This window comes from Spermophilus citellus, assembly GCF_964194105.1.
Source record: "Spermophilus citellus genome assembly, chromosome: 2".
Lineage (NCBI taxonomy): Eukaryota > Metazoa > Chordata > Mammalia > Rodentia > Sciuridae > Spermophilus > Spermophilus citellus.
This window is the reverse complement of record NC_138183.1, coordinates 8975998-9000877: the sequence shown is the minus strand read 5'-3', so window position 1 is coordinate 9000877 and position 24880 is coordinate 8975998. Positions and strand designations below refer to the sequence as shown.

Sequence of the window (24880 nt, the reverse complement as noted above, 5' to 3'; positions counted from 1 at the left end):
AGCCCCCTGCCCTCTGTTCAAAGAGGAGAACAACAGAGCTTACCCCGGGGCCTTGTGAGAAGGCCAAGCCCCCGCAGGAAGGCCGTGCTGGGGGATGCTGGGGGGAGGGAGCGGCGTGCCCTGGTCCCCGGCTGTCCTGCCCCCACGTACCTGCCACGTCACAGCTCTGGGCTCCGGCTTGTGCCGTCATCCCCGCCTCTCACCCCAGCCAACTGGCAGACTCGAGGCTCCAAGTGACAAGACTGAGACCCACTCTTCTCCATGAGGCTAGGGTCTGTGGGTCCATGTCCCTGTAAGGAGATCCTCTGGCTGGTGGGGACAACTGGTCTCAGAGGCCAGGCAGCCTGGGTTCCAGCCCTGGCTGGGCAGCTGAGTGGCAGGGATGGGGTGGGCAGGAGAGGCCAGTGGAGGGCCCAGGGCGTGTGGTAGGACAGCAAGCTCGCCCCCCTCAGTGCTGCCAGGTCACCAGGTCACTGCATGGGTGTGGCAGCCCCTGAGGCAAAGCCCGGGGGTGGGAGGCTCCTGGAGCAGGCCCAGCTCGACCTCACCTTTCCACGGAGCTTTGCCAGCCCCAGTGCCCTTTGCTGTAAAGTCGGGGTGGTGACAAGGACACTTAGCTCACAGTACTCACACGCTTTACTGAGACGGCCTGTGTGGCCACCATCACCCCCACCCTTCTCCCCGGCCATCCCCGCCAGCATCCAGCCAGCCCCTCAGGGCACACGCCCAGCTGCTGGCCGCCAAGAGTCACCCCAGTTGACAAATCCTCGCCGTGTTCCTCATCTTCACTGATGGGTAAAGAAGAGCACATCTGGGCTTGGGAGGCCAGGAGCTCTGGACGGTGGGGACCGGTGAGACGGAGCACGGTGAGCGCTGCAGCCGGGGCTCAGCAGACTCCAGTGTCCACTGCTGGACAGTCCTTGGTACCCTCTGGGGAGGCTCTTTGCTCAGCCGTCCCCCGCCCACAGGGAACCCGCAGTGGCCTGTCGGCCCGTGGGAGCCGGAGACGGAGGAGGAGCCTCTGCTCTCGGGCCCTGCTGTGCGGGCCTAGGGCAGGCAGGTGTCCCCAAGATGGTTTTCTTTTCTGGCCCCTTTTTTCCCATTCCCAGCAAGTCCGGCTGCCTCGGTTGGGGGCCCCAAGACCTCAGCTTAGAAATCTGCTTTGCTCCTGAAGCCTGTGTATTTGACACTATTAAACCAAGGCCAATAAATGAGGAAGAAAATGCAGAAAAATACGTGGGAGACTGCCCCTGGGCCCAGGCACAGATGCCCGACCTCTGTGGCTTCCTGTCCACCCAGACGCCTCCCACGTCTGCCCAGCGTCCTCGGCAGGCAGGAGAGGCCTTAGGCTGCCCTGTGGGCAGAATGTCCTCCCACCTTGCAGGACACTAGACTCAAGCAGTCAAGCCACCTGCCCAGTGGGACTGCTTGGTGGTCCCAGCACTCGGGGTGGGGTAGGGGGGCTGAGTGTGACCCTGGCTGAACATGCCACATCCTCTCAAGGGGATCAGGGCTTCAGTGGAAGTAGCCTGTCTACCCGAAGGCAGCTTATCATTCTGTCCCTTTAGCCCCAAGCCGGGTTGCTTTCCTGCCACCCTGTACAGGTGGGGGACATTTCTGAATTTCATCCCAAGCCCCATCCCACCCCATGACCTCAGAAGCCCCTGACTCTGTCGGCCCTGAGCGCTGTGGGTAGGGACCTGAGCAGGAGAGCCTCAGGTAAACTCCAGCCAGGCCCCGTCCTTCTAACCCACCCCAGCCAGGACCACTGAGCTGCCTGGCTCTGAGAAGCACGTGGCAGGGGACAAGATCTCGCCCTTTTGTGGTAGGCAGTTCACCCCCAGCCCCCAGAAGGCTGCTGACCTCAGGGGAGAGTATGGCACTCAACTCAGGCAGCCAGGGACGCCTGAGAGCAAAGGACAGGCACAGGCCAGCAGCCCAGGGCTACAGGTCAGCATCAAGACCAGGGGTCTACAGAGACCTCCATGGACTGGAGGCGGTGGAGGCAGTATGGACAGGACACAGGCCCCATCTGCATGCCCAGGGTAGGTGCCCATCTGGTGCTTAGGTCTGACCCTAGGGCACATCTCCTGGGCAACATGGTACATGCCGCACCTTGAGCTAGGCTTCCTAGACAAGCCGTGGAGGATCATGTTGAAATCTGACATCGGTGCACACGCCAGTGAGCAGGTTTGTCCACACGATCCTTGGAAAGATGGGACCTCTCGTGGTTGAGATGTGCTCTGAGGTGGCTGGTTAAAGAAGAATGAAGCCATGATTAATAAAGAGATTCACTCCACTGCCGTCACCCCCGGTTCCCAGTGATGGCCTCGAGGCCTCCTGTCTGCCCCCCTTCCAGCAGCCACCATCCATGTGTCACCCATATGTACCCACTGCTCAGAACAGAGGCTCTGTGTCCGCCCTGGACGTGGTGAACAAGCCCCAGGAGGGGGAAGTGAAACTTTGCTCCTCCCCACGGCCACAGGAGCCACCAGAGCGTCCCCCCAGCTGCTTGACAGCTATGAGCTGTCCCTGGGCCCCAAGGGTCCAGGCAGCCGTCATGTTGCTCTGCGGGAGGGCAGCAGGGACCTAAGGGGCTGTGGTCCACCACTGCCCCAGGAAGCTGCTCTGGCCGAGAGAAGGAAGAGTGTAATTTTGCAGCCGACCCCGTGATGAAGCGTCTTCCCTCGGAGTGAGAAGACGGGCGTATAAATATTCTCCTCCCTGCCGCTCTTTATTTCCCTCGTAAGCAGCTGCCCCATTTCTCCATCTGATGGATTCCCCGCAGCCATCCCCGGCCTCCCTGGCTCTGCGGTCCAGGCGGCAGCCTCTGAAGTACCCCCGAGCTGGGCCACTTAGCCTCTCCTTAGCGCCCTGCATCCCAGCCTGGCCTCCCTCAGGGACCTCATCATCCCTTGTCTCCAGGATGGGTCGGGCGGCAGTGGCCTCACGGGTGCATTTCATGCATAACTACCTGCAGCCTTTTAAAATAGGAGTGAGCAGTCCCCAGGATGCACGGCGTGGGGTGGGGAGTCAGAGCCTCCAGCCCCATGCAGAGCCCTTGCCCCCAGCTGCCCGCTCACCCGAAGCCGTGGCGCACACTCTTCCTGCCCTCCAGAGTGCGCCTGGAGACTTGGCTGAGGGAAGCACTCATTAGCCCACCTCGCTTCCTGATGAGCAGACAACCTCCATTTTCATTGGACTTGAAAGCTCAAAGACGAGGGAGCGTCTAATTAGTAAAGGGACGTTCTCGTATTAATCACTCCCTTAAAATTGACAAGGGAGGCAGTTCATTTAACCACTTAATTGCTACAGGTTTTTATGGGCTGCTGTTTGCAGACATATTTAATGAAGAAGTTATAAATCTAAGGGAGCTTAAAATTTTAATTTTATACCTAAATATTTTCCTTGTTCTCATGTTTGTAGTCAATCCTCAAGAGTGTAGTCACGTGGAATGTTCTTTAAATGAACATATTTGCTAACTGGCGTGATTTCAGTTTTTAAAACATTGGTTCCAGCAATTAGGCATTTTTTTCAGTTCCCAAATGACTAGAGAAATTCGTCTTGATTATAATTGCTCTTAGCCACGCATATCTAATTTGTGTCTTTTTAAGTGTTAATTAGTAAACAGTTTGAGCTGACATCTTTATGTGTTTGTGTGTTGAAAAATGGGGCTTATTGCTTATTTAGCTTGGGGCCGATTCCACTAGCATTTACGTCACGACATTGAGGTGAAATTAATGAAATTACCTTTGGCAGCACAAGGTAAAAAGCATTTTCGAATCCAACTTTTGGATATCCGCTTTGCGTGGGCCTCTTCAAATTCGAGGTTAGGGTGGATTTGGGATCTACATTCTGTAGGGAAAAAAAGTGAGGCAGAAGATTTTTGTATCAATAATGAAATGGCAGAGTCCCAATTTTATAAAAGCAAAATGTTCAGATCCCAACACAATTGTTCATTCTTTCTACTTTTGGAAAGCCTTTATTGTGCTTATTACTGTTAACGAATTTTGTGGAGGGCCACGTGCAACTACAAAATCTGTGGTCCCTTTGCACCATCTAGTGGTCAGGTCTTAAATTGCAACAGGAAATAATAACGTGCCTTCCCTCTGTTCCGATTCAGAATCTTCACCACCCAGCACCCTCTTGATTGCTGGAATGTTTGGGGTAGAAATACGCTTCTTTATTCACTAAGTAAAAGCTGGTTAAGTCAAAGGGAGCTGACCTGCCCTGCTCCCCTTGTATGTGCTGTTCAGGGATGAGAGCTACCGACCAGATTCTCCCAAAGCCCATGCTGGGTTGGACCCCCTCAGCTAAAAACAAAGAAACCCACTGTTCTCACCACGAAAACGTGATCCGTGGGTGAGTGATGGATATGTTAATTAGCTTGATTGAATTTTTCTATGATGTTCACATAAATCAAAACATCATGTTGAACGCCATAAATATACAGAATTAGTATTTGCCAATTAAAAATAAATTTTTAAAAGCATTTTAAGAGAAGTCTAACAAATTAATTAAATGGCCTCTCTGATGGCATGAAAGACATTCCAGGCCCCTTCTTTGCCCTGGTAAGGAGCAAGGGCCCACCCGTCCTTCTCCCCACTGACCACAGCCCAGCAACCGCTGTTGCCCGTGCAGACAGGGCCCAGCCTTCCCCTAGATAGTGGGAAACTTGCAAGCAGTTTATCATCGTAAGCAGCTACCCTACCAATCAGAATTGGGTTTTTGTTTGTTTTTTTTTTTAATATATTTAGTGTTTTCCTGAGTACAGCCATCACATGTTTATAAAAATGCAAACATTGCAGATGTGTTAGTGCACACAGCACACACACATTCAGCTCACCCTGTGCACAGGGGCCTGTGACCCACTGCCCCACTGTCCAGTACACCTTGCCGACCTGAAGACGCCGAGTTGCCCCTTTGTGGTCATCCATGATGTGCTTGGGCAGCCCCTACTGGCTGGCCCCTGACGTGCTCCCAGTCAGTCCACTCACTGCATGCATGCCTGTGCTCCTCCGGTTCTCACCTTCCAGACCCCACCAGAGGTACGCAAGGGCCTTTCCACATGCTGCTAGGCCTCAGTAATCTGTGACTGCTGCCAAGCTGAACATCACATGTGTCGCTTGGCTGGCTTGTCTCCCGCACCGCCTTGTGACCACAGCCCGGTTGTTTTGTACTGGATTGTTTAGCTTTTCACACTCATTTTTAAGAGCTCTTTATGTTTTTAAGATAGCCACCTTTTCTCCAAATACCCGTGTGCACACACATGTGCTTTAACCCGTGTCTTTTTCCTTGTTAATGGTGTGTGCTGCTCATGAAACCTTTTGTGGCAATTTTAAGTGTTTTGCTCTTGTCTTGGATTATAAGAACATTCACCCCTATTTTCTTCTACTCTTGTATTTTAATGTACTAAATATCAATTACTCTTCAACCATTTCATTTGTCTGAAGTGCCTTGGGAAGTCAGATGGCAGCCAGCTCCGTTCATCCTGAGCCCTTAGCCAGTGTTCTTCAGGTTAGAGTTTGTTCCTCCTTGACTTTTTTAAATGCTGCCTGTATCATATATTTCCATGCGTGACGGAGCCAGTGGAGTTGTTCCTGGCTTTGCCCTGCCCTCCTTTATTTTTACATTATGGCCACATTTTGGATCTTTCCACTTTATAATAAGCTTTCATATCTGGTAGTGTTACTCGCCCCCCGCCCCGCACCTGTGACTTTCCTAAATGAAGGGTGGTTGTTCTTCCAGCTTAACTTGGACTCTTGGACTCTTGGGGGGAGGTCTAAAAACCCGCCCTACACTTGCATTGAAATTGCATCGAGTGCATCCGTTAATGGGGGATGATTGGCATTTCACCTGCGTGTCTCCGTGTCTCCGAGGACAGGTGTGCTTCTGCCTCCCGGGTCTGCGCGTGTCGCTCAGCAGAGAAGAAGGGTTTTCTGCAGGCGCCTCCACAGACTCCCTCTCTTGAGTCCGCCTCCGAGGCTGATGTTTTTGTAGTTCTCACCAACAGGATCTTTTCTCTTGCTGTTTTCTGCCACTCATACCTAGAGCAGCAGGTGACGTGTGTGCACGGGGCGCCAGCCATCTCGCTGACCTCTCTATTTCCGATGGGTTTCCATGGCTTTCCTTGGGCTCCCAGGCAGGCAGCTGCATCGCCAAACCTGGACCCACCCTCCTGCTCTACAGCCTTAGGCCCCCTTCCAGGGAGCCTTTGTGTGCCCTCGGCATGTTCAAGTCCCCAGGCCCCTGGCCTTGCCGTCTTGAGTGGAGCTTCTGGTTTCAATAGCAGCCTGTGCTGCTGCATTCTGGTTCTCTCTCCATCCACGTCTCTCTCTCTCTCTTTATCGTGTTAAAGAACTAGCCCTCATTTCTCTTTTCCCAAAGAACTAGCCCTCATTTCTCTTTTCCCAAAGAACTAGCCCTCATTTCTCTTTTCCCAAACGTCCTGGTCAGGAATGGAGGGAGGCTCTTGATAATGTCTCACCATCCATCCAGACGGTCGTCTTTTCCGCTCTGGGCACATCGAGGCAGCAGGATTGTGTCCCAGTTCTGAGTCCCAGGGACCCCCTCCCAGCGCTGCCCCTTGGTTTTCGTGGCAGCAGCCACCACATAGGCGGTCCCCTGGTGGCCCAGGATGCTCACCATACAAGTGAGAGGCCCAGGCTGGCCGAGGAGGGGCAGAGGAAGCAGAGCCGCACCAGCAGAACCCCTGCCCGGTTCCCTGGAGGGCAGGAGGCGGCTCACACGTCCTGGAGGCAGGGCTTTCCAGAACCTACAGAGAAGGAGCTCTCTCCCCTTACGGCTTTGGAACTTTTGCCCGATATGTTTCAAGTAATGTAATGCCCCAAAATAAATTAGAGGAAGGTTTCCTGGCCCATATGATGGAGGAGCACAAGACGGGACTCCTGCAGGCTGGGAAGGACCTCCCGAGCGTCCTCACAGCTCCCCACCTTCCACCGGAAACCATTGCTGGAAACCAGCATTTCCAGTGCTTCCTGCTGTAATCCCGAGGGAAAACCCCGAGGGATGCCTGCACTTACGCTGAAGCGAGGAAGCCGGAGGCTGACCTGCCTGGCTCCCCAGCAGCAGAGGCAGTGGCCACAGCCCACCCAGGCCCCGGAGAGAAGCTGGGGCAGTGTCTGCAGGGCCTTCCAGGCAGCAGGAGGGGCTGGGAGGAGCAAGGCGTGTTCAGTCCTTATTAATCCCAGTGGCTCTCAGTCCCCCCAGGGCGCTTCCTCTGGCTTTCCTGAAATGCATGGCCTTCTCAAGTGTCTTTCCTTGTCCTCAGTAAGCATCCCCTCCCACTGGTGGGGACCTACGTCCTCCTCGCAGTCTCCTGAAACCTGGCCCTGGGGAGAACAGCAGGGCACCCGGGGGAGCTGCCCGTGAGGCCTGGTGCTGCTATCCTGGGGGTGGGCCGGGTGGTTTGCAGCCAGATCCCAGGGCCTCCCCCAGGAACTGGGCTCGGCAGGTGTGGCACCTGAGTTTGCCCAGGAGCCCAGGTGATTCTGCTTAGCAGCTGGGTCTGCACCCCGAAATGCCCACTCCTGTGGCAACTGAAGTGCAGGCTGGGGCCAGAGAGGGAAGGGACACACCGTGGCCCCACCTTCTGTGGGAGGCCTTATTCACTGCTTGGATCACAGCTCCCCAGAGACACTGGGAGGACGGGAAGAAAGGCGGGAGGCCAGGGCCCCAGGGGCACGTGGGGGAGGCAGGGATGGCCCTCATGCGTGGGGCGTGTCTGGAATACTGGGGAGTGGGGAAGAACGTTGCCCAATGCCTTGGTTTAAGGGGAGACCCTGCAGCAAGGTCTGGAGCTCAGAACTGTGGACTGCAGCTCGTGGCTCCTGTGGTCATTAAGAAGGCGACAAGAGTAACGGGTGCTATAAGCTTTGGCAGGGTCTGGGCTAGAGCCTGCACCTCACTGTGAGGTCAGCTGATGTCCTTCCTGCTGAAGGGGAACAAGCAGAAGCTGGGGGGGGGGGGGGGTTGACCTCACCAGGCCACCTGGGGTTGGGACATAGCTAGAGCTGCCTTGAGCCACCATGCCACTGGGGCTGGAGGTCAGCCAGTGCTCCTGAGGCCCTGAGGGGTGTGGCTCAGAGCTTTCCCAGGTGGGAGGTGGGAGAGGGGAGAGGGGAGCCAGGAGCCCCAGCCCCAGCCGTGGGGCCCAGGGAAGGGGTCATCACTTGAGCCCCTCCACAGGCTCCAGTCTTTTTGTCCAGCCCCTGCCTGCCTGCTGTGAGCTCCTGAGCAGGAGCCACCTGTCTGGCATAGAGCCAGGCTGAGGGGGACCTGTAAACATGCCACCCCCCAGTCAGGTCCCCACTCTCCAGTCCTCCCAGCTCTCACCTCTCGTTCCTGCCCCAAGCCCAGGACCCCCCATGTGTGGGGGTGGCCACCCCAAGGGTCTGTCTCAGAGCGATACCCATGGCCCTGGGCTCCAGGGCAAAAGGGCCCCTCTCCCTTTAGGGCACCCACGTCTCACAGAGCAGTCAGTAGGAGCAGATGAGGGACTCCCACCCCCAGGCCCGTGGCCGACCCAGAGCCCCTGCCCCATGGCCAGCCCAGGCAGCCTCCGCAGAGGCTTTTCCCCAGCAGGCTTCCCAGGCCTCCCACCCGGCTGCCTCCTCTACTGCAGGGCAGGGCCAGGCGCCCGCCTGCCTTTCGGAGCACCACCCTGTCTGGACCAGGCTTCATCCCTAGGTGGTGGAGTCCCCCTGGTCCTTTACACCCAGCTAAAGGGGCGCTGTCTGGAGAAGCATCCCTCCCCTTGCTAAGAGTGCTGCGACACAGGCTGGCCACGGAGCCTCGCCACTCCTGTAGCTCCAGAGCCTGGGGGTTATGGCCCGGAGCAGGAGATTGAATGAGGGGTGGGTGGACGGCCAGCCGGGGTGAAGGGACAAAGGAGAGAAGGCAGCTGGTTGGGCGGTCAGTTCTTGTGCAGGTCATTCCTGGTGGCAGCTGCAGCATGTGGCCCAGCCCTGGGTGCTCTGAGCATGACCCTGCATGGCCCGTCTCATAGCACAGTGACTTGCACAAGCCCAGAGCGTGTCCATGGTGGCACGTCTCCCCCGTGAGAGGTGGCACCGAGCACCAACGCGATTCGTGTTCCTATCTCTAGGTACAGACCAGAGGCACCGCTGGCTCACGGTGTTGGCCTGGGTGGTCTCTAAGAATAAACTCTGGAAAGTCAGGAGACCAAATAAAATGCCAAAATCTATCCAGGCTTTGTCACAGGTGACAGCAGTTCTAGACCCTCCTCTCAGCCCTGCTTCCTGGGGGAGGGGCAGGCTCCCGTTTGCCACAGTCCTCTCTGCTCCCCAAACACTGCCGGACCAGGCAGGGGCCAGCTGCTGGTTTATCACTGACTGTATTTGGGGGGGGGGGTGATGGGGACAAAATATGCCTGTGAAATAGTTCCATGGCTTCTGAGAGCAGGAGAAGGAAAGACAGCTTGAGAACCGCCGGGAGGCTCCCTAAGCTTCAGCCTGGGGGGAGGCTGAGCTCTAAGAATTCACAAGTGGAGGACCGTGGGCCGGGGCCCAGGCGTGGGGCTACCTGGGAGACGGGAGGGATGGAGCAGCCCAGGCAGGCAGGGACACAGGCACATGGACTCTCACCTGCAGTCCAGCTGCAGCAAAATAACCAGGGGGTGACGAGCAACTTCTGTACATTGATACAGCAGGAGTGGGAGCCATTTATTGTAGGACAGGAGGGGTAGATATACATTCCACACAGCTTATCTTAATTAACATAAACTAGATACAGCAGTCAACCAATAAGGAATCTCCACACTTAATGGCTCACTGGCGTTACTTCACAAACCACTCCCTCTGGCAAAATGCCAGGCGCCATCCTGACTTGTTTACAGACCTTAACACTCCTGCCTTCCTGTCCATGCTGACGCCAGGCCATCACCTCCCTGGCCTCTGACTTCGTGGCCCACCCTCCACTCTCCTCCACCCTGTACCGGCTGCTTCCCCAGCCTTACCCTCTGGACCACTCCCTCCAGGCCCTTCTGTGACCCACTTCAGTGCCAGCTGCCTTGCTCATATCACCTCTGAACGGCAATCCTGTGACAGGTGGCTACAGACACTTTCTGGTGCAAGTGTCCCAGCCAGCTTAGCACCGGCCCCCAGTGTCACTAGGCCTGGGCCTCAGGAAGTCAGATCCTTCCCAGGCTTATTTCCTCAACCACAAAGCGTGGGGGCAGAAGCAGCCCCTCACCCTGTCTTGCCAGGAGCCCTCTGCTCCATGCAGTCATTTCTGGATCGGGGGGCGGGGCAGGCTGGGGGCCAGGGGCGCACACCTTGCCTGTCCTGTTGCAGTGTATTTAGTTACTGTTGAAGGCCACACTCCCCCGCCTGCCTAGCCATTAAAGTCACCTGGTATTTCACAACATGCCAATGCCCCGTCCCACCGTGGCTCAGCATGGCTGTGGTTGAACCGTCCACTCTGGTGCATAGCTAGGACAGATGGCTTTACTGTCCGGGTACTCTCTGGGCTCTCACAGCTCCCTCATGAGTGTTTGATGACCCCTTTTTGCCAGCGAGGTTGAGGCTGAGGTGACCCAGCCTCCAAGGTACAGCTGGAAGCTGAAGTCAAAACCTCCTGCTGACGGAGCGCTGGCCTCATGATGGGCAAAGGACTGTGGCAGCTGGGGCTTGCAGGCCCCCACCCCGCCCCCAGGAAAGCCCCAACAGAGCCCCTGACAGTGACAGCTCTTTTCAGGGAGAGGCCAGGCCTGGTGGTTGCAATGGCAGCCTGTACCCACCAGAGGGCACCCTGGCTCCGCACTGCTCAGCTGGACTCAGCTCTGCAAACCAAATGCTTTTTAATTGAAAATTTTTTTAATTCAAAAAGGATTTGCTGTTTGTACTTGAGTGCAGGTTTTCCTTATGCAGGAGACTAATGTCTTGAGTAAACAGATCTGGGCCCAGATCCACCTTCAAAGGTACTCACTGTTTGCCCAAGGGAGTGACAGGGCTTCCAGAAGCAGCCTAGTCTCTTGGGCAAACATTGTGGGGACGAGCAATCCTGGGCAGAGGACAGCGTCTGTGGGAAGGTTATCCGCAGCCTAAGGGGGATTATGTCGGGGGACATATGTTGAAATTTCATTTGGGGAGTTAGGGAAAACAGGAGGGGGAGCGGCACTTTTCTTCAGCCAAGATAACCTAAAAAGGGAAAAAATCCTGAGGGAGAGGGGTGGGGACCAGGCCGTCTGTGCGCTGCCCCCATGGCCAGGCCCCTCGGGGTCTCTGTGTGCTCAGGCTGCAGTCAGAAAAAGGGAACGTGAACTCGTGGCTTACTCATGTACCATGGCCAGACTACCCGCCAGGCAGCCCAGGTCCCTGCCTCCATGCTGTTCCCTGGTGTCCTGGCGGCCCTGCCCCAGCCAGGGGCAGAGCTGTGCTCCTTTTGGGCTAATGGCTGTGCCATCATCCTGGTGGACCCACCTCCCCAGGCCCTCTACTCAGTAGGTCTGGGTTCCCATCATGCTCTTCCCCAGTCAGACCCCTGCTGTGCTCCAGAGAAATGCCACCTGACTCCTCCTGTGGCCCCATCCTTGTGTGGCTGCCCTTGGATGTGGCCTTCATGCTGGGCTGTGTTGAGAGTGTCTGGGTCCCTCCCTGGGCACCCTGTGAGCCCTGGGAACAAGGGCTTTGTGGGGCTTGTGCCTGGTCCCAGCACCCAGTACAGGGTCAACGCCAGGGTGCAGCTGACCTGAACAGCTCTGTGTGCTGCGGTGTGCGTACCTAAGCAGCCACCAGGTGGCAGCATTAGCCCAGCCCTTGCCCAAGCGGCCTGTGAGCCCCACACAGGGTGGGCACCTGAGCGCTGGCCAGGAACCAGGAAAGCAAGAGGCCTGGGCGCTGATGGGATGGGCAGGCAGGGATCCAGTGAGTGCTTGCTCCTTTCCAGGGACAGGAGCCCCGAGCTACTGTGCCTCCTGACACCTTCAGGCATCCCTGGGAGTGGAGGGCCTGCCTGAGGCCCCCCACGGCTCCGAGGCTCCAGAGCCCCAGCCCCAGCGCAGCCCTGCAGCAGTCCCCTCCCTTCTCCAGTGGGCTGTAGCCGGGTGGACCCTGCAGCCCTCAGCTCAGCATCCTCCGTGACTGCACCTCCCCGCTGTGGGGTCAGCAGGCTGGAGGCCGGCTCGCCAGTGTGCCAGGGCATGCGGACAGCGTGCTGCGGCTCCTGCTGCCCTCTCCCTGCAGGCCCACCTGCCGGTCATGAGGCGCTGCCATCCTGGGTTGCCCTCTGTTCAACGGCAGCTCTGCCGTAACCTGGGGAGCCCTTCGTCACAGCTTTTCTGTAGCTGAACCTTTTTACGTAGGTGACCACTGGCCCAGCCCAGGCCCCGGTTCCTCAAACCCACATGAGCGAGGGCACAGCTGCCCAGCGAGCTCCAGGCTGCCCCACAACCCCACCCAGCCTGAGCCTGCAGCATCCGGGATGCCACCTGTCAGGGTGGGCGCTCCTCTCCCGCCCCTCACTTGGGTGTTGAGATCCCTGGCCTCTGGGTGAACTGCAGGAGCCCGTGCCCATCCCGGTACTCGCCTTCTCCTGGAGGTCAGGCAGCACAGCCAGGCAGGGGCGGGGTCCACAGCCGGGCAGCCTCCAGGCAGCAGGCTGGTGCTCAGCCTGGCACAGGGTGGCTCACACGGGTTTACCATTGGTATCAGAACCCGGGGGCAGAGGCAGGTAGGGACTGTGAAAGCTGTCACCTGTCACCACCCAAGCCCATTGCCTGACAGGTGTGTTCACACCTGTACGGCTCAGACCCACAGCCCTGGCGCGCACACACCTGCCCACATCACTGCCAGCGGGCACTGGCCTGGCCGGCATCCTGCCTGGCCTGGGCAGCACTGGGCCCCTGGGTGCACCGGGACTGACTGTGCCCTGCCCGCCCTCTTCCTGCAGTACGAGTACAGCTTCCGCACAGAGCAGAGCGCCGCGGCCAGACTCCCGCCCAGCCCCACCCGGTGTCAGCAGACCCCTCAGTCCTGAGGAGAGGGGCCTCCGCGGGGAGAAGACGCCTTGCCCAGTGCCCAGACTACTGACGGGACAGCGGGGGCCGCTCCCCGCCCTGCCCGCAGCCCTGCCTCCACCTCCCACCCCACAAGCACCCAAGACCCTGGGCAGCTGAGTGGTGACCTCCGGTCATTGGCTCGCCTGACGAGACCCCAGCCTCCCGGGGACATTGTTCACAACTGTGACTAATCTGTGTGTGCTGTAGTGACCAGCCATTCCTAGCTGTCCATGTGATGACCAGTCGTGCTGCCAAACACCTCCCCCAGCTGGAGTCGTCGCCGAGGGCCCGGCAGTCCCTCTGGCCGCCCAGTGACGCACACTGGCTCCTTTTCTCCTGTCACCCACCATAGGAATCCCACAAGCCATCGTTCCCCCCCCCCCCCCGGAAGGCCACAGGGCTGGCCACTTCATATAGGACCCTCCGGGCTCACTGTCACCTGAGATGCAGGGCTGGGGGGAGCATGTCCCTCCCACCTACAGGCTCAGGTACACCAAGCGCTTCACAGCAGCCCTGAGAAACCGCCGGTGGGGAGACCAGAGGGCCCCTTCCACTGTGGACAGTTGTGGACTCTTCGCCCAGTGCATGACTGGACACCAGAGGCCCTGCCACTGGCACAGAGGGGGACTCACTTTCCCGGGAGAGGACAGTGTGACCGGGCACCTGCCTGCGAGCTCGGCTTGCCCTACCCCCCCCCCCCAGAGGGCTTGACTGTGGGGCACTCCAGCCACTGACAGCGCCACCTGCCGTGGCCAGTGCCCTGACCCAGTGACTACAGGACATGCCCCACGAGGCCGCCACAGGCAGTGACATGAGAGGTGCCCAGCACTGGAGGACACAGCCACGCTGCCATCAGGCTGCTCTCAGCCCAGCTGTGTCTCCTTGGCATCTGCTGACAGAGACAGGTCATCGTGAAAGCCCCTGACCCAGACCTGGATTGAGCCAGAGCCAGCGTCCTCCGTCCCCGGCACTGGAGGTGCCAAGCTCGGCCCCACAGGTCCACCCCGAGAACAGCCGCCAGCACCATCCCTGGGGCCCAGGACTTCAGCCCAGGGGCCTTCTTTGCCCCAGGCCCACAGGACGCGGGGTCTGACTGCTTTGGGTCCCCAGAGGGGGCTCTGGACGTGAGGGCTTGCTGCTCTTCGGAGGCGGCGCCATGGAGGGGGCTGTGGACAGCAGACCTCGGCCAGTACAGGCCCCGCCAGCTGAAGTTCCAGGGACGGTCCACAGGCCAAAGGAACCAGAGAGTCGACAGGCTGGCCAGGAGCCTGGGGGGGGGGCCCCAAATACCTCACCACCTGCGTCGCCCCTCGGCCCCCAGAGCCTCAGCCGCCCACGGCGGACCAGCCTCCTCCTCGGCAGCTCCTCCTCTTGGCCCCTCTTCATTTCTGTGTGTCAGCAAGTGGCTGCCTGGCCCCTTCCCAAGACCTAAGGGCACCTGTGAGGTGACCCTCCCACACCTCTGGGCAGCACAAGGCAGGGAAAGGCCCTTGGCCCCTGCCAGGCCCAGGAGGACCCCTCGCGGGCCGGTGCTTCACAGGAGGGCTGGCGGGTGGAGCCAGCACCCACAGAACAAGCCAGCTGTGCTCCAGGGCCTGGGCACCCCAACAACCTGCCCGCTGCTGCTTTTTGATGGTAGTTTATCCAGAACCAAGCGGCCAGCACAGCTTGAGGCTGGACAAAGGAGCAAGCCCCCGGGGGCCGCAGGAGGGTGGAGGAGGCGACTCTGCACTTCGTTTTGGTTTGTATACTTTGTTGTTCGACCTCTTTCCACCCCCTGATCGTGAGACTGTCCCCAGCAGGTAACCGGGGTCCTCCTCCAACACAGTGGAGAAGGCAGCGTCTCCGCAGCGCTGACAGTCCTGGAAGGCCACAGGGCGACAGCAGGATCCCTGGTCAGGGATGGAGAAGGTAGAGCCGAGGGTGGCAGGAGGAAGGGAGAGGGCAGCCACAGCCCCCACCGCTACCCTCCCTCAGGGCCACCAGGAAGAGGGCACACTGTGGGCTCTGGCCGGTAGGAGAGGTCTCCCCATGGCATTATGGACTCAGTTTAATAATGACCTTGACTGTGAAGCTTGTGACGTGAGCTAATGAGTGGTGAGGTCAAGTTGAGGTTGGTAGACATTAGGCTGCTCCCCACCCGGGCTCCTGCCCTCTGAGAGGTGGACAAGGATGGGCAAGCATGTGGGTCACAGCTTGTGCGTGTGTACGCCCACCCCGATGGCGTCGTGCGGACCACAGGACTGTGGCAGGGTGAGGAGCTGAGGGGCCTCTCAAGTCTTAGGTGGGGAATGCTCTGTCCACCAACCCCTGGCCTCTTCTGGAAGCGAGGGACAAGGATGCCCTTGGCTATATGAAGGGCCACGGCCTCTTCCTTGGGTCCCCCCAGCATGTCCCATGGCTGCTGCTGTCCCTGCCCAGCACCCTGCCCCCCTGAGAAGACCAACCAGAGCACAGCATCCCCGAGCCCTGCCCTCCACCCTGAAAACTCAGTCGTCTTCTGAGACCTAGCAAATGGCACAAAGTTGACAAGGAGCAGGTGTCTCTTGCTCCAGGTTCACTTGCAAATTTATCACGAGGCCTTTTTTTCTACCCCAAATCCAAGAACTGATGCCAGCCACACCCCACCCCGAGTTCAGTGAAGACATCACAGCCTTCACTGCCCTTCCCCATGGCCAGAGCCATGTGGTCTCCAGTGACCAAGCTCATTTTGTAGGAAAAAACCACGGACACTGGTCGGTGGCCCCCGAGTGCTTCAGAAGGCCATGGGGGGACGGGGCTGACCTGTTCCGAGCAGCCCTCTGCTGGGCACAGCTGGGCAGTCCAGACGCTTTCTCCCATAGCCTCCCCCAAAACAAGACCTAGTAGTTCACGTTCTTTGCTGCCTATTGCCGATGGGAAACCCAGATTGTCCCTGGCACAGGCTGGTAAGTGGCAGAGACAGGCTCTGGCTCCAAGGTGCACTGGACCAATGTCCTCTCATAAGCACATGCCTTGGGCTGGCCCTGTTTGCATTCCCGTGACTTCCTGGCTGCCACTGGGCCCTGCTGGTCACACGCTGAGCACGGGCCACCCCTATGCAAGGGCTCCCCAGGCTGCCGTTGCAGTGCTCCATCCCTTGCCATGTCGGGGGCTCCCAGCCTGCAGCTTCTGAGACCCAGGCAGGCACAACCCCGCCGAGGGAGCCCCCGTGCCTCCAAGCCACGTGGAGCTGAGCCCGTCGAGTTCCATTCAGTCTGCCTGACCCCGGACCCTGCAGGAGGGGCAGGCCACTTGCTCTTGCCCCTGCACGAGGCCCCCTCTCCAGCAGCCTGGAACCTCAGGTCAGCCCAGCTTCCTCCACCTGCTCTGGGTGCAGACCCCTGGGACAGCGGCAGCCCTCATCCAGGAGCCCGGGCTTTGTCCCCGCAATGGAGGGTGCGTGGCTGCTGTGTGACCACTGGCCTCAGACAAGGACCTGAGGAAGGCCCCTCTTCCTGCATATTTATTCAAGGCAACTCTGCACTTGGCCAGGGAAGTTTCACTGTGTGGTTGTCTGTGTTCTTAATATAATTTGTTAAATAAACGTTCGTTTTAACCTCTCCCCGTCTGCTGTTGTATCTGCAGCCACCAGAGGTCAGTGTCTCTCAGGGCCGCCCCGTGCACCAGCCCTGAGCCTGCCTACAGGCCTGCTGGGCTCCTTGGGACACGGCCACTGCCTGGCCTTCAGCCTTCTAGGAAGGCCGTCTTGCCCCCCACCTGGTTCAGGAGGGTATGGGGCTCCACCTTCCTCACAGCAGCCCTCAGGGTGCTCTGGGAAGCAGAAGAACCTCGGTGGCCCTGAGAGCTGCACCCCGGCGAGGAACGCAGGGTGCCCTTCCGTCTGTGGGGTGCACACCACACCTGGCCATGAGGATGCAGGTCCCGATGCCGTCAGGGCTGTCCCCACTGCTCATCTGCCTGCAGGACGCCACCCCCCAGGCTGGCCCTGGCGGGCACCCACAGCCCCCTGTGAGCACCAGCAGCTCAAGTTTCACTATCAACATCTCTGCCTCCCTTAGCAGTGACCTTTGCATTTCTGGGCTCCACGTCCCAGCCAGGGCCTTCCCTGCCTGCAGGCTCTGTTCTTGCCAGACTCTGTGGGAAGGAGCCAGAACTGGCGACCTGAGCTCAGCACTCATCTCCTGGGCACTGCAAGGGTCCCCAAAGAGTGCCAGGGTTCTGTCACTGTCCACAGACACACTAAATCCCTCCCACATGCTGGGCCCGGGACACCAGGGAAGCACATCGAAGTGGGGGCCCTGGACACAGGAGACACTGGCCAAAGCACAGGAAGGCGCACCAGGCCCATAGGCAAAACCCACTCACACCAGCCTGGGTGGGGGTGGGGTGAGCAGACGGCCCCCAAGCATCGATCACACGGAACCCACAGCAGGATGGCGCTGAGCCTCGGGTCCAGACCCGGGCGCACCGTTCCTCCACCTCGCCCTGTACCTGCCTGGACATCTGCTGGCTTCCCCTCCCACTCTCTGCACACCAGCATCAGAGGGTCCACAAGCACATGGCCACCATGTTTATCTGTCCCTAAGCCACAGTCTCGTGATTCCCAATCCAGAGCCCAGAACAGAGTGACAGGTTAGCTGGGCCGGGTCACCCCTTCTGCCCCTGGAAGCTCCAGCCCTGGTGGTGGCATGAGGGTATGTACGCAAGCCTCCTGGAACAGGTCCCAGAGGTTCAGATCCATCTGCTAGAGAGGAGGGTGGGCTGGGCAGTGGGGCTGGGCTCCAAGGAGACGGGACCCTGCAGCAGCAGCCCTGGGATGGCAAGGGACGAGGGCACCTGATTGTCCATGCAGCCAGGTCCTGTGTAGGCACCTTCAGGTGCAGGCCTCGTGCCAGCACTGCCATGAAGCAGTGACCAAATCTGGTGGCATTCCTGCCCCAGGGGAGTGGGCAGCCTGGCCTGGCCTACTCCTCCGGGTACCCTGTCCTCCTTGCACCAGTGTCTACGTCAGCTCTCCCCCTGCTTCTCTGGCCACTCACTCCAGCTAAGCCACAGGCTCACAGCTGGGACCCTGGGCCTCCCTGAGCCACCCCATTTCTGTCCCCTCTCTGTGCAGCCTACATTTCTGACAGTGCTCAGCTCTGTCCTTGCCCATCTCCCCGTGCTCCTGCCACGAGGTCTCCACCTGGGACCCTGTAAGCACGTCCGCACCCACAGCCAAACCTCCCGTCCTGTCTGGAACCCGAGCTGCTCTTCCTCCTCTGAACAGCTCAGCCACTCCCCGCAGCCCTCAGGCCACCACCTGGAGCCAATGGAACCACCCACTTCCAGCTGGACAGCTCTCATCCTCAGGTGTCTTCAAACCCAGCCACTGTTTCTCTGGCTTTGCTCTGACCTTAGTGTTGGCCCAACATGGCAGCATCTGCCCTTAGCCTTCCTCCCCTGCAGAGGAGAGCTACCCGCTTCCCATCTTCCCCTCCTCCACCTCCATACCACCCACACCCAGCTAGAGACCCCCCATTTTCACTCTCTCATGCCCCTCGCCCTCAGAACCAAGTCCAGACCCCTCCCTCCTGGGCCTGACACCCTGTACACACCCCTGCGGAGCTGCCTGGGATTCCTCAAACCCTGACTCTCGCTGCCTCCTCACCTTGGCATAAGCTCTTCCCTCTACCTAGGATGCCCCCCCCCTCGTTCTGCCTTCAAGACCCTGTTCCTGCACCTCCTGTGATGTCTGATTGACCCCCTGGAGGCAAAGGTGATGATTCTCCTCCAGGCCACCCTGCACAGGGTACCAGTGTCACTACATTGTAGCCCCTGGATCCTCTCACTAGAGTCCGTGCCCCTGGAGGAAGAGGTCCCGTGTGTCATGTCCTGCTCCCTACGGAAGTACTCAGAGCAGCCAGCGCAGGCCTAGAAAAATGACAGGATCAGCAAATACTCTGAATGAATCCTTGGAGTGAGGGGGACAGACAGAGGAGCTCTGCTCAGTTACCAAAGGAGCCCAAGGAGGATGCCAGGGGTACAGGACCGTGGTGTCCAGCCCACCTCCCTGGACAAGCCCTGATGTGGCCCCAGAGAGATGAGAGGCCTAGCGGGACAGCCTGCTCCCAGCATGGGGCTGGCTCCAAGTCAAAGAGCCCCGTGGTGCTGGTGGGACAGGAAGTGACCTGCCGTGGGTTGCTGGTTCTGTCCCTGGAGCCCAGCCCTGGAGAGGCCAAAGGGAGGAGAGGCCCACTGGAACACGGGACCCAACACTAAAACTGCAAGGGGCTGGGTCTCAGGGCCAGCAGCAGGCCCGAGTGAGATGGGGGATCCCCAGCGACAAATGGGGGCCCAGTTTTCTGACTTACCCACTCATCTCTCCCACCTTGCCCCGAGTGGGCGTAAGAAAACAGCCACGGGCAAGGTGTCAGCAGAGCCCGCCAGGCAGCTGGACTGGCCCTGAGCTCCCGCCTCCCCTCTCCCCCACCTGGGGGCAGAGAGGCGCCCAGAGGTACAACCCTTGGGACGGTGGTGCTGGGGCAGAGGTCTTGGAAGGCTCTGACTCTTCTGATGGGGTGGAGGGTGGGGGGCCACAGGCAGAGGTGGGCACAAGTTGGAGCACCAGGCACACCCAGCCTCCACCCTCCTGTGCTCAGGGGGGGCGCAGGGGTCTTACCTCAGCTGTCATGGGAGCTGTCCAAGTGGTTGTTCCATCCTGTGCTCAGAACCACATCCCGAGCAATTCAGAGACTCTGCAGGGGACTCCGCCGTTTGCAAGGTCCCCAGGTAATACCAATGGGCAGCTCAGAGGAAGCACCAAATTCGTCAGCAGGCTCCCCAGTGTTATGGTTTGGATCTTAAATGCTCCCAAAAGCCCACGAATTAAGGACTTGGTCACCAGCCTGTGGCACTGTTGGGGGGGTGGCTTTAGAGGTGGGGCCTAGTGAGCGGCAGTTAGGTCACTGGGGCATGCCCCTGAGGTGATCCTGGGACCCTGGCCCTTCCCTCTCCCTCTTTTCCCCTCCCAGCCACCGTGAGGCGTGAGGCGAGTAGACCTGCCCGGATGCTCACTCCCCCCTGTGCTGCCTCCCTACAGGCCCGGAGCAACAGAGCCCAGTGAACAGGGACTGAAACCATGAGCCAAAATAAACCTTTCCTCTTTTCAGTTGTTTATCTCTGGTATTATTACAGCCACAGAAAGCTCTTCTTTGAAAAGACTAAAAGATGGACAAACTTCTGACAATAAGAAAAAAGATGTAATAATAGTAAGGAAGAGAAGGAAAAAAACAAGAAAGAAAAATAAGAAATAACTAGATCTAACAGTTAACTAAAAAGTCTTAGTAACAATATGTCATTAAACATTTGGGGAAATATAAAACATCAAAATTAAGAAAAATGAACAACTATTAAAGATCTAAATAAAGCAGAGTTTTCTTCCCTTTCCCTCACAGTATCCCCAGGACCAAATAATCATATGGCCAAGCTTACTCAGACTCCCCAAAAGGACAGTCCCTTCTGATACAACCCATTCTAGAACAAAGGAAAGGAGGAAAGCAGCCCAACTCATCTCAAGAGAGAAGTTGATCCCAAACCTGATAGAGACAATTCACAGGAACCAAAAAATTCAAGGCCTGTTTTTCTTATAAACATGGGGATAAAAATCCTTAATAAAATATTATCTAACTGAATTTAGCAGTATATATAAAATTTATGCATTTAGACTGAGTAGAGATCATTCTAAGAATGCAAGAATATTCAGCACTGGAGGGTCCACCCACGCAATTCACCCCACTAATGAGAAGGCTGCCACAGTCACCTCAACTAGTGCAGAGACTGCTTTTGGTAAATACCATACCAAAATATCTATTAGCACCATCTTCAGGAAGGGACAAGTCAAGGATGCTACTACCACCATTCCATTAAATTGCATTGCAGGTCCAAGCCAATGATATAAGACAAGAAAAAGAAAGTATATGGATTGAAAAAGAAGAGACAAAGCCACCACGCTCAGCAAGTTACACAATCATGTATGCAGAGAATCAAATGGAACCAACTATTAGAATGATAGAGTTAGTTAGGCAAGGTTGCTAGATAGAAAAGCAACTCCCAGAAATGAATAGTATTTCTCTATATGAACAACAACCAAATAGAAAATAAGAGAACCTTTTAAATAGCCCTGAAGTATCTAGGAATCAGGAAAGGCAAGACTTTTATGAAAATTTTGAACACTCAAAAGACAAAAAATATCTAAATTAACAGAAAGATATACTATATTTCTCTTTTCTAAGACCTCTTTCCACTAGGTTATTATAAGTTCCGAAGGGGTGAGAACCTTTGTTGTTGGTGTGTACACTGTGAATAGAGCAGTGTTTGATACTAAATAGCCCCTTGCTAAATATTTGTTCATTGGATTAAATATGAAGATGCCAGTTCTTTTCCAACTAATATTTGCAACTGAAATCCAAATTCGAGCAAAAATAAAATAAATAAAATCACAAATTTTTAAAGAAATTCATGCAAGACTTCAGGCAGAATTTCACAATGTTATTCAAAAATTCTAAGATGTTTATGGAATAATGAAAGTCTACATTAGACACTTTTAAAAGGAAATAGGGCAAAGAGGGATTCATTTTTAGACATAGACACTGCAAAACTAATAAAAACAAGTGATACTTTAAAAACAAGTGGTACTGTAAAATGCTACAAATAGGGAAGGTAATATGGATTCTTTGGAAAAGTGAAATTTTCTATAAACCTAAAACTGTTCCAAAATTTAAAAATAAAACATTTTAAAGCATTGTGCTACTGATCCCAAAACATGTAGATGATGGTAAGTGGGCTGGTGAAACTGCCTTGTTTGGTGGATGTGTGTGCACATGGACGCTGAGTGCATACCCAGGAGTGGCCTTGCTGGGACACAGAGGAGACAAAGCTTCAGAGTCAGTAAACATCTCCAAATATTCTCCTAAAGTGGCTGTACCAATTTCTAATGTGGTTATAACTATTGACCCTTATACCAGCTATGTGTAATCATACCTGTTGCCCCACATCCTGAACAAAACTAGACATTTTGCAGTTTTTTTTTTAAATTGGCAGTGGTAATAGGTGTGAAGTTGTATTTCACTTCAGTTGAAATTTGCATCTCCCTCTTGACTGATGAGGCTCAGTCCATGGACATACGTTTACTGGTCCCTTGTGTCTTCATTGAAGATTTGGTAAGTCTTCTGCCCATTTTTCTTTTCCTTACTTTATTCCTCTTGTTTTGTTTAAGACAGGGTCTCACTATGTTGCCCAGGCTGGCCTCAAACTCCTAGGCCCAAGCAATCCTCCTGCGTTGGCCTCCCCGGTAGCTAGGGCTACAGGTACACACTGTCAGATCTGGCTCATATTCTTTATATATGGACTCTCCAAGAAAGTCTCTCACCATACATATGTGCCAATATCTTCTCCCACCCTGTGGACTGCCTTTTACCCTCGTAAGGGTGTACCTTTTAATGAATAAAAGTTAGGAAAATAAATGTGATTCCATTTCTACCTTTTCCTTCATGGTTAATGTCTTAAAAATCTTTGCCCGGGGCTGGGGATGTGGCTCAAGCGGTAGCGCGCTCACCTGGCATGCGTGCGGCCCGAGTTCGATCCTCAGCACCACATACCAACAAAGATGTTGTGTCCACCGAAAACTGAAAAATAAATATTTAAAAAAAAAAATCTTTGCCCATCCTCCCAACCCCTTTTAAAATGGCTCTTATTTCTGCTACTACCTCCCAGAAAATAGGTGAGGGAGCTTCCTAGAGGAGACAAGGTGGGTCCTGGGCTCTAGGGGTGGGCCTGGGATGAAGGATGCTCCCAGTGAGGGTGACGAAGACAGATGTTCCACTCAGCATTAGCAGACACTTAGGGGGCCACTGTGGCTCCCTGTGTGTGTTACCACCACAGTCCTGCAGAGAGGGATTCCCCCATTTAGCAGATGAGGAAACTGAGGCTCCAGAGAGTGCTCAGAAGCACACCACCACCCAAGGGTAGCTCAAGGCACCCAACCTGGGCACCCACAACTCTGGCACTATGCCTCACACAGCCTTCCACCTGCACGGAGGTGTCCTGTCCTGGAGGCATGGCTCATGAGGTCAGGCAGGCCTACCTTAGGTCTGCCACTTCCCCTGATGTGACCCTGGGGCTCTGGGGTAACAGCAGCTAGCCACCCTTCAGGAGGGGGACTAGAGATCAGACCACTACCACATGCTTGGCCCAGGGTGCAGGACGGGGCTGGGATGGGGAACCCAGAGGGAGGCCGCAGGAACCCCTCCACTGAGGGCAGGGAGACCAACGGTCCAAGGTCAGGTGGCCCTGGCCCACCCCCGGCCTGTCCAGACTGTGTGACTCTGTCACACAGGTTCTCCCTCCAGACCCCCTGCTGGATTTTTACAGAGGGGACCAGAGCTCCCTGTTTGCATTTGCTTCTGCTAAGCTGCCCCCTCACCTCACCTACCAGAGCTTCCTGTGGGGTCCTGGGGTGATGTGGGCTTGGTCAGAGCTGCAGGGCGGGGTCCCTGGCACCCCACCCCACTGGAGGCTCCCTACGGTGATCCCTGCCAGGTCCACGACAACCCCTCGCAGGTCCCAGGTAAGAGGCACCTTGCAGTGGGCAAACCCCCCTTTTGAGTCCTGTTTTTTCCGTTTCTGTTTTTTGCAGTGTGGGTGAGGGCGGGGTGGGGGTCTGCGGCACTTCCTGGGCGGTAAAGCGAGGGCGGTGCTCTTACCTCCTCCTTAGAGTTTCAGGACTGCAAGAGACCCCACCTTCAGGCCGCTGGTTTGGCACCTGGTCAAGGTGCATGTCGCCAGCCCCAGTTCTGGCTGTGTCCCGCAGGAACAGCCCCACCCTCACACACCATGGGGACCCTCCCACCCTCACAAAGAAAGTGAAGCTCCTCCTCCGACAGTTGGAAAATAAATCCTTCGGCTTCATGTGCTGCCGAAGTGTGTTTGGAAGGAGGCCAGCCCACAGCTAAGTCCCCTCCTTGCCTCTCGGGGGTCCCACTGCTTGTAGGGGAGCAGCCAGCTTTGACCAGGGCCCCTGAGGAAGGACAGGCGGGGCCCAGCCCCTTGGGACCACAGACCCCAGCTCCACCCTCCCTTGTCTGGGGGCTTGGACTTGTCACATTACTGAGCCACAACTTCTACATCCACAAACCCTGGAGGTCACTGGTCCCTACTTCAAAGTTGTTGAGCAGGTTAAGGAAATGTAGCTCGGCTTCCAGGCCTCAGGCCAGCCAGCTGCACCCCCAGCCTCGGTTACCCCAGCTGTAAAATGGGCTAATGAAAGCCCTTACAGGGTCATTTTATGATACTCTTGGGAAAGCTCAGGCAGAGACCCTGTCCACAGCCCCAGCCTGTGCCCTGGAGCCCAGAGTCACAAGGGACCCAGGCCCCCCCATGTTGGGAGCTGCTAGCTCAGTGCAGAGCAGGTACTTCCCACTCCCTGGCTTGAATAGGTGACTTGCTGTGTGGCCCACGGGTGTCTGGGCAGAGGGCGTGGCGACAGCATCCTCCCCAAGCTGCTCCTCAGGGTCCTTTCTGGTTGAGAGACTCAGCAAAAACACCCCGATTTTGACACCATCCATAAAAATGAGACTGTCCCAGGAGTCTAACCCTTCCCTTCCTCTTGGCAGCTTACACCACCCTGAGACACAGCCAAGACGTCGGACGCAGTGTGCGTGTACACGCCAGAGCCGAGGCCTCCGGCGAAGCCAGCCTAGGGCTTATGCAGCAAAGCGCCATGCTTGGTCAGAGTCAGCCTGGCCAGGTACAAAGTGACCCCTGACCCCACCAGCCTGCACCACAATGTGCCTCCCAACAGCCAACCCGAGGGGCACCCCA

General features: G+C 56.8%; 1 protein-coding gene across 4 annotated transcripts in view; it reads left to right on the top strand.

The window, feature by feature from the left end:
- Window positions 1-20060, top strand: part of MVB12B (multivesicular body subunit 12B) — a 178240-nt gene extending 158180 nt beyond the window's left edge. The window contains exon 10 of one of the 4 annotated variants that reach the window (XM_081267108.1): window positions 18138-20060. In XM_081267108.1, the coding sequence (XP_081123234.1) occupies window positions 18138-18653 (516 nt within the window). In that variant the 3' untranslated portion in view covers window positions 18654-20060. Of the gene's footprint in view, window positions 1-12930; window positions 16635-18137 lie in introns of those variants that run through there. The other 3 variants (XM_081267110.1, XM_081267109.1, XM_081267111.1) reach the window with 3 other exon arrangements.
- Window positions 20061-24880: the final 4820 nt, after the last annotated feature.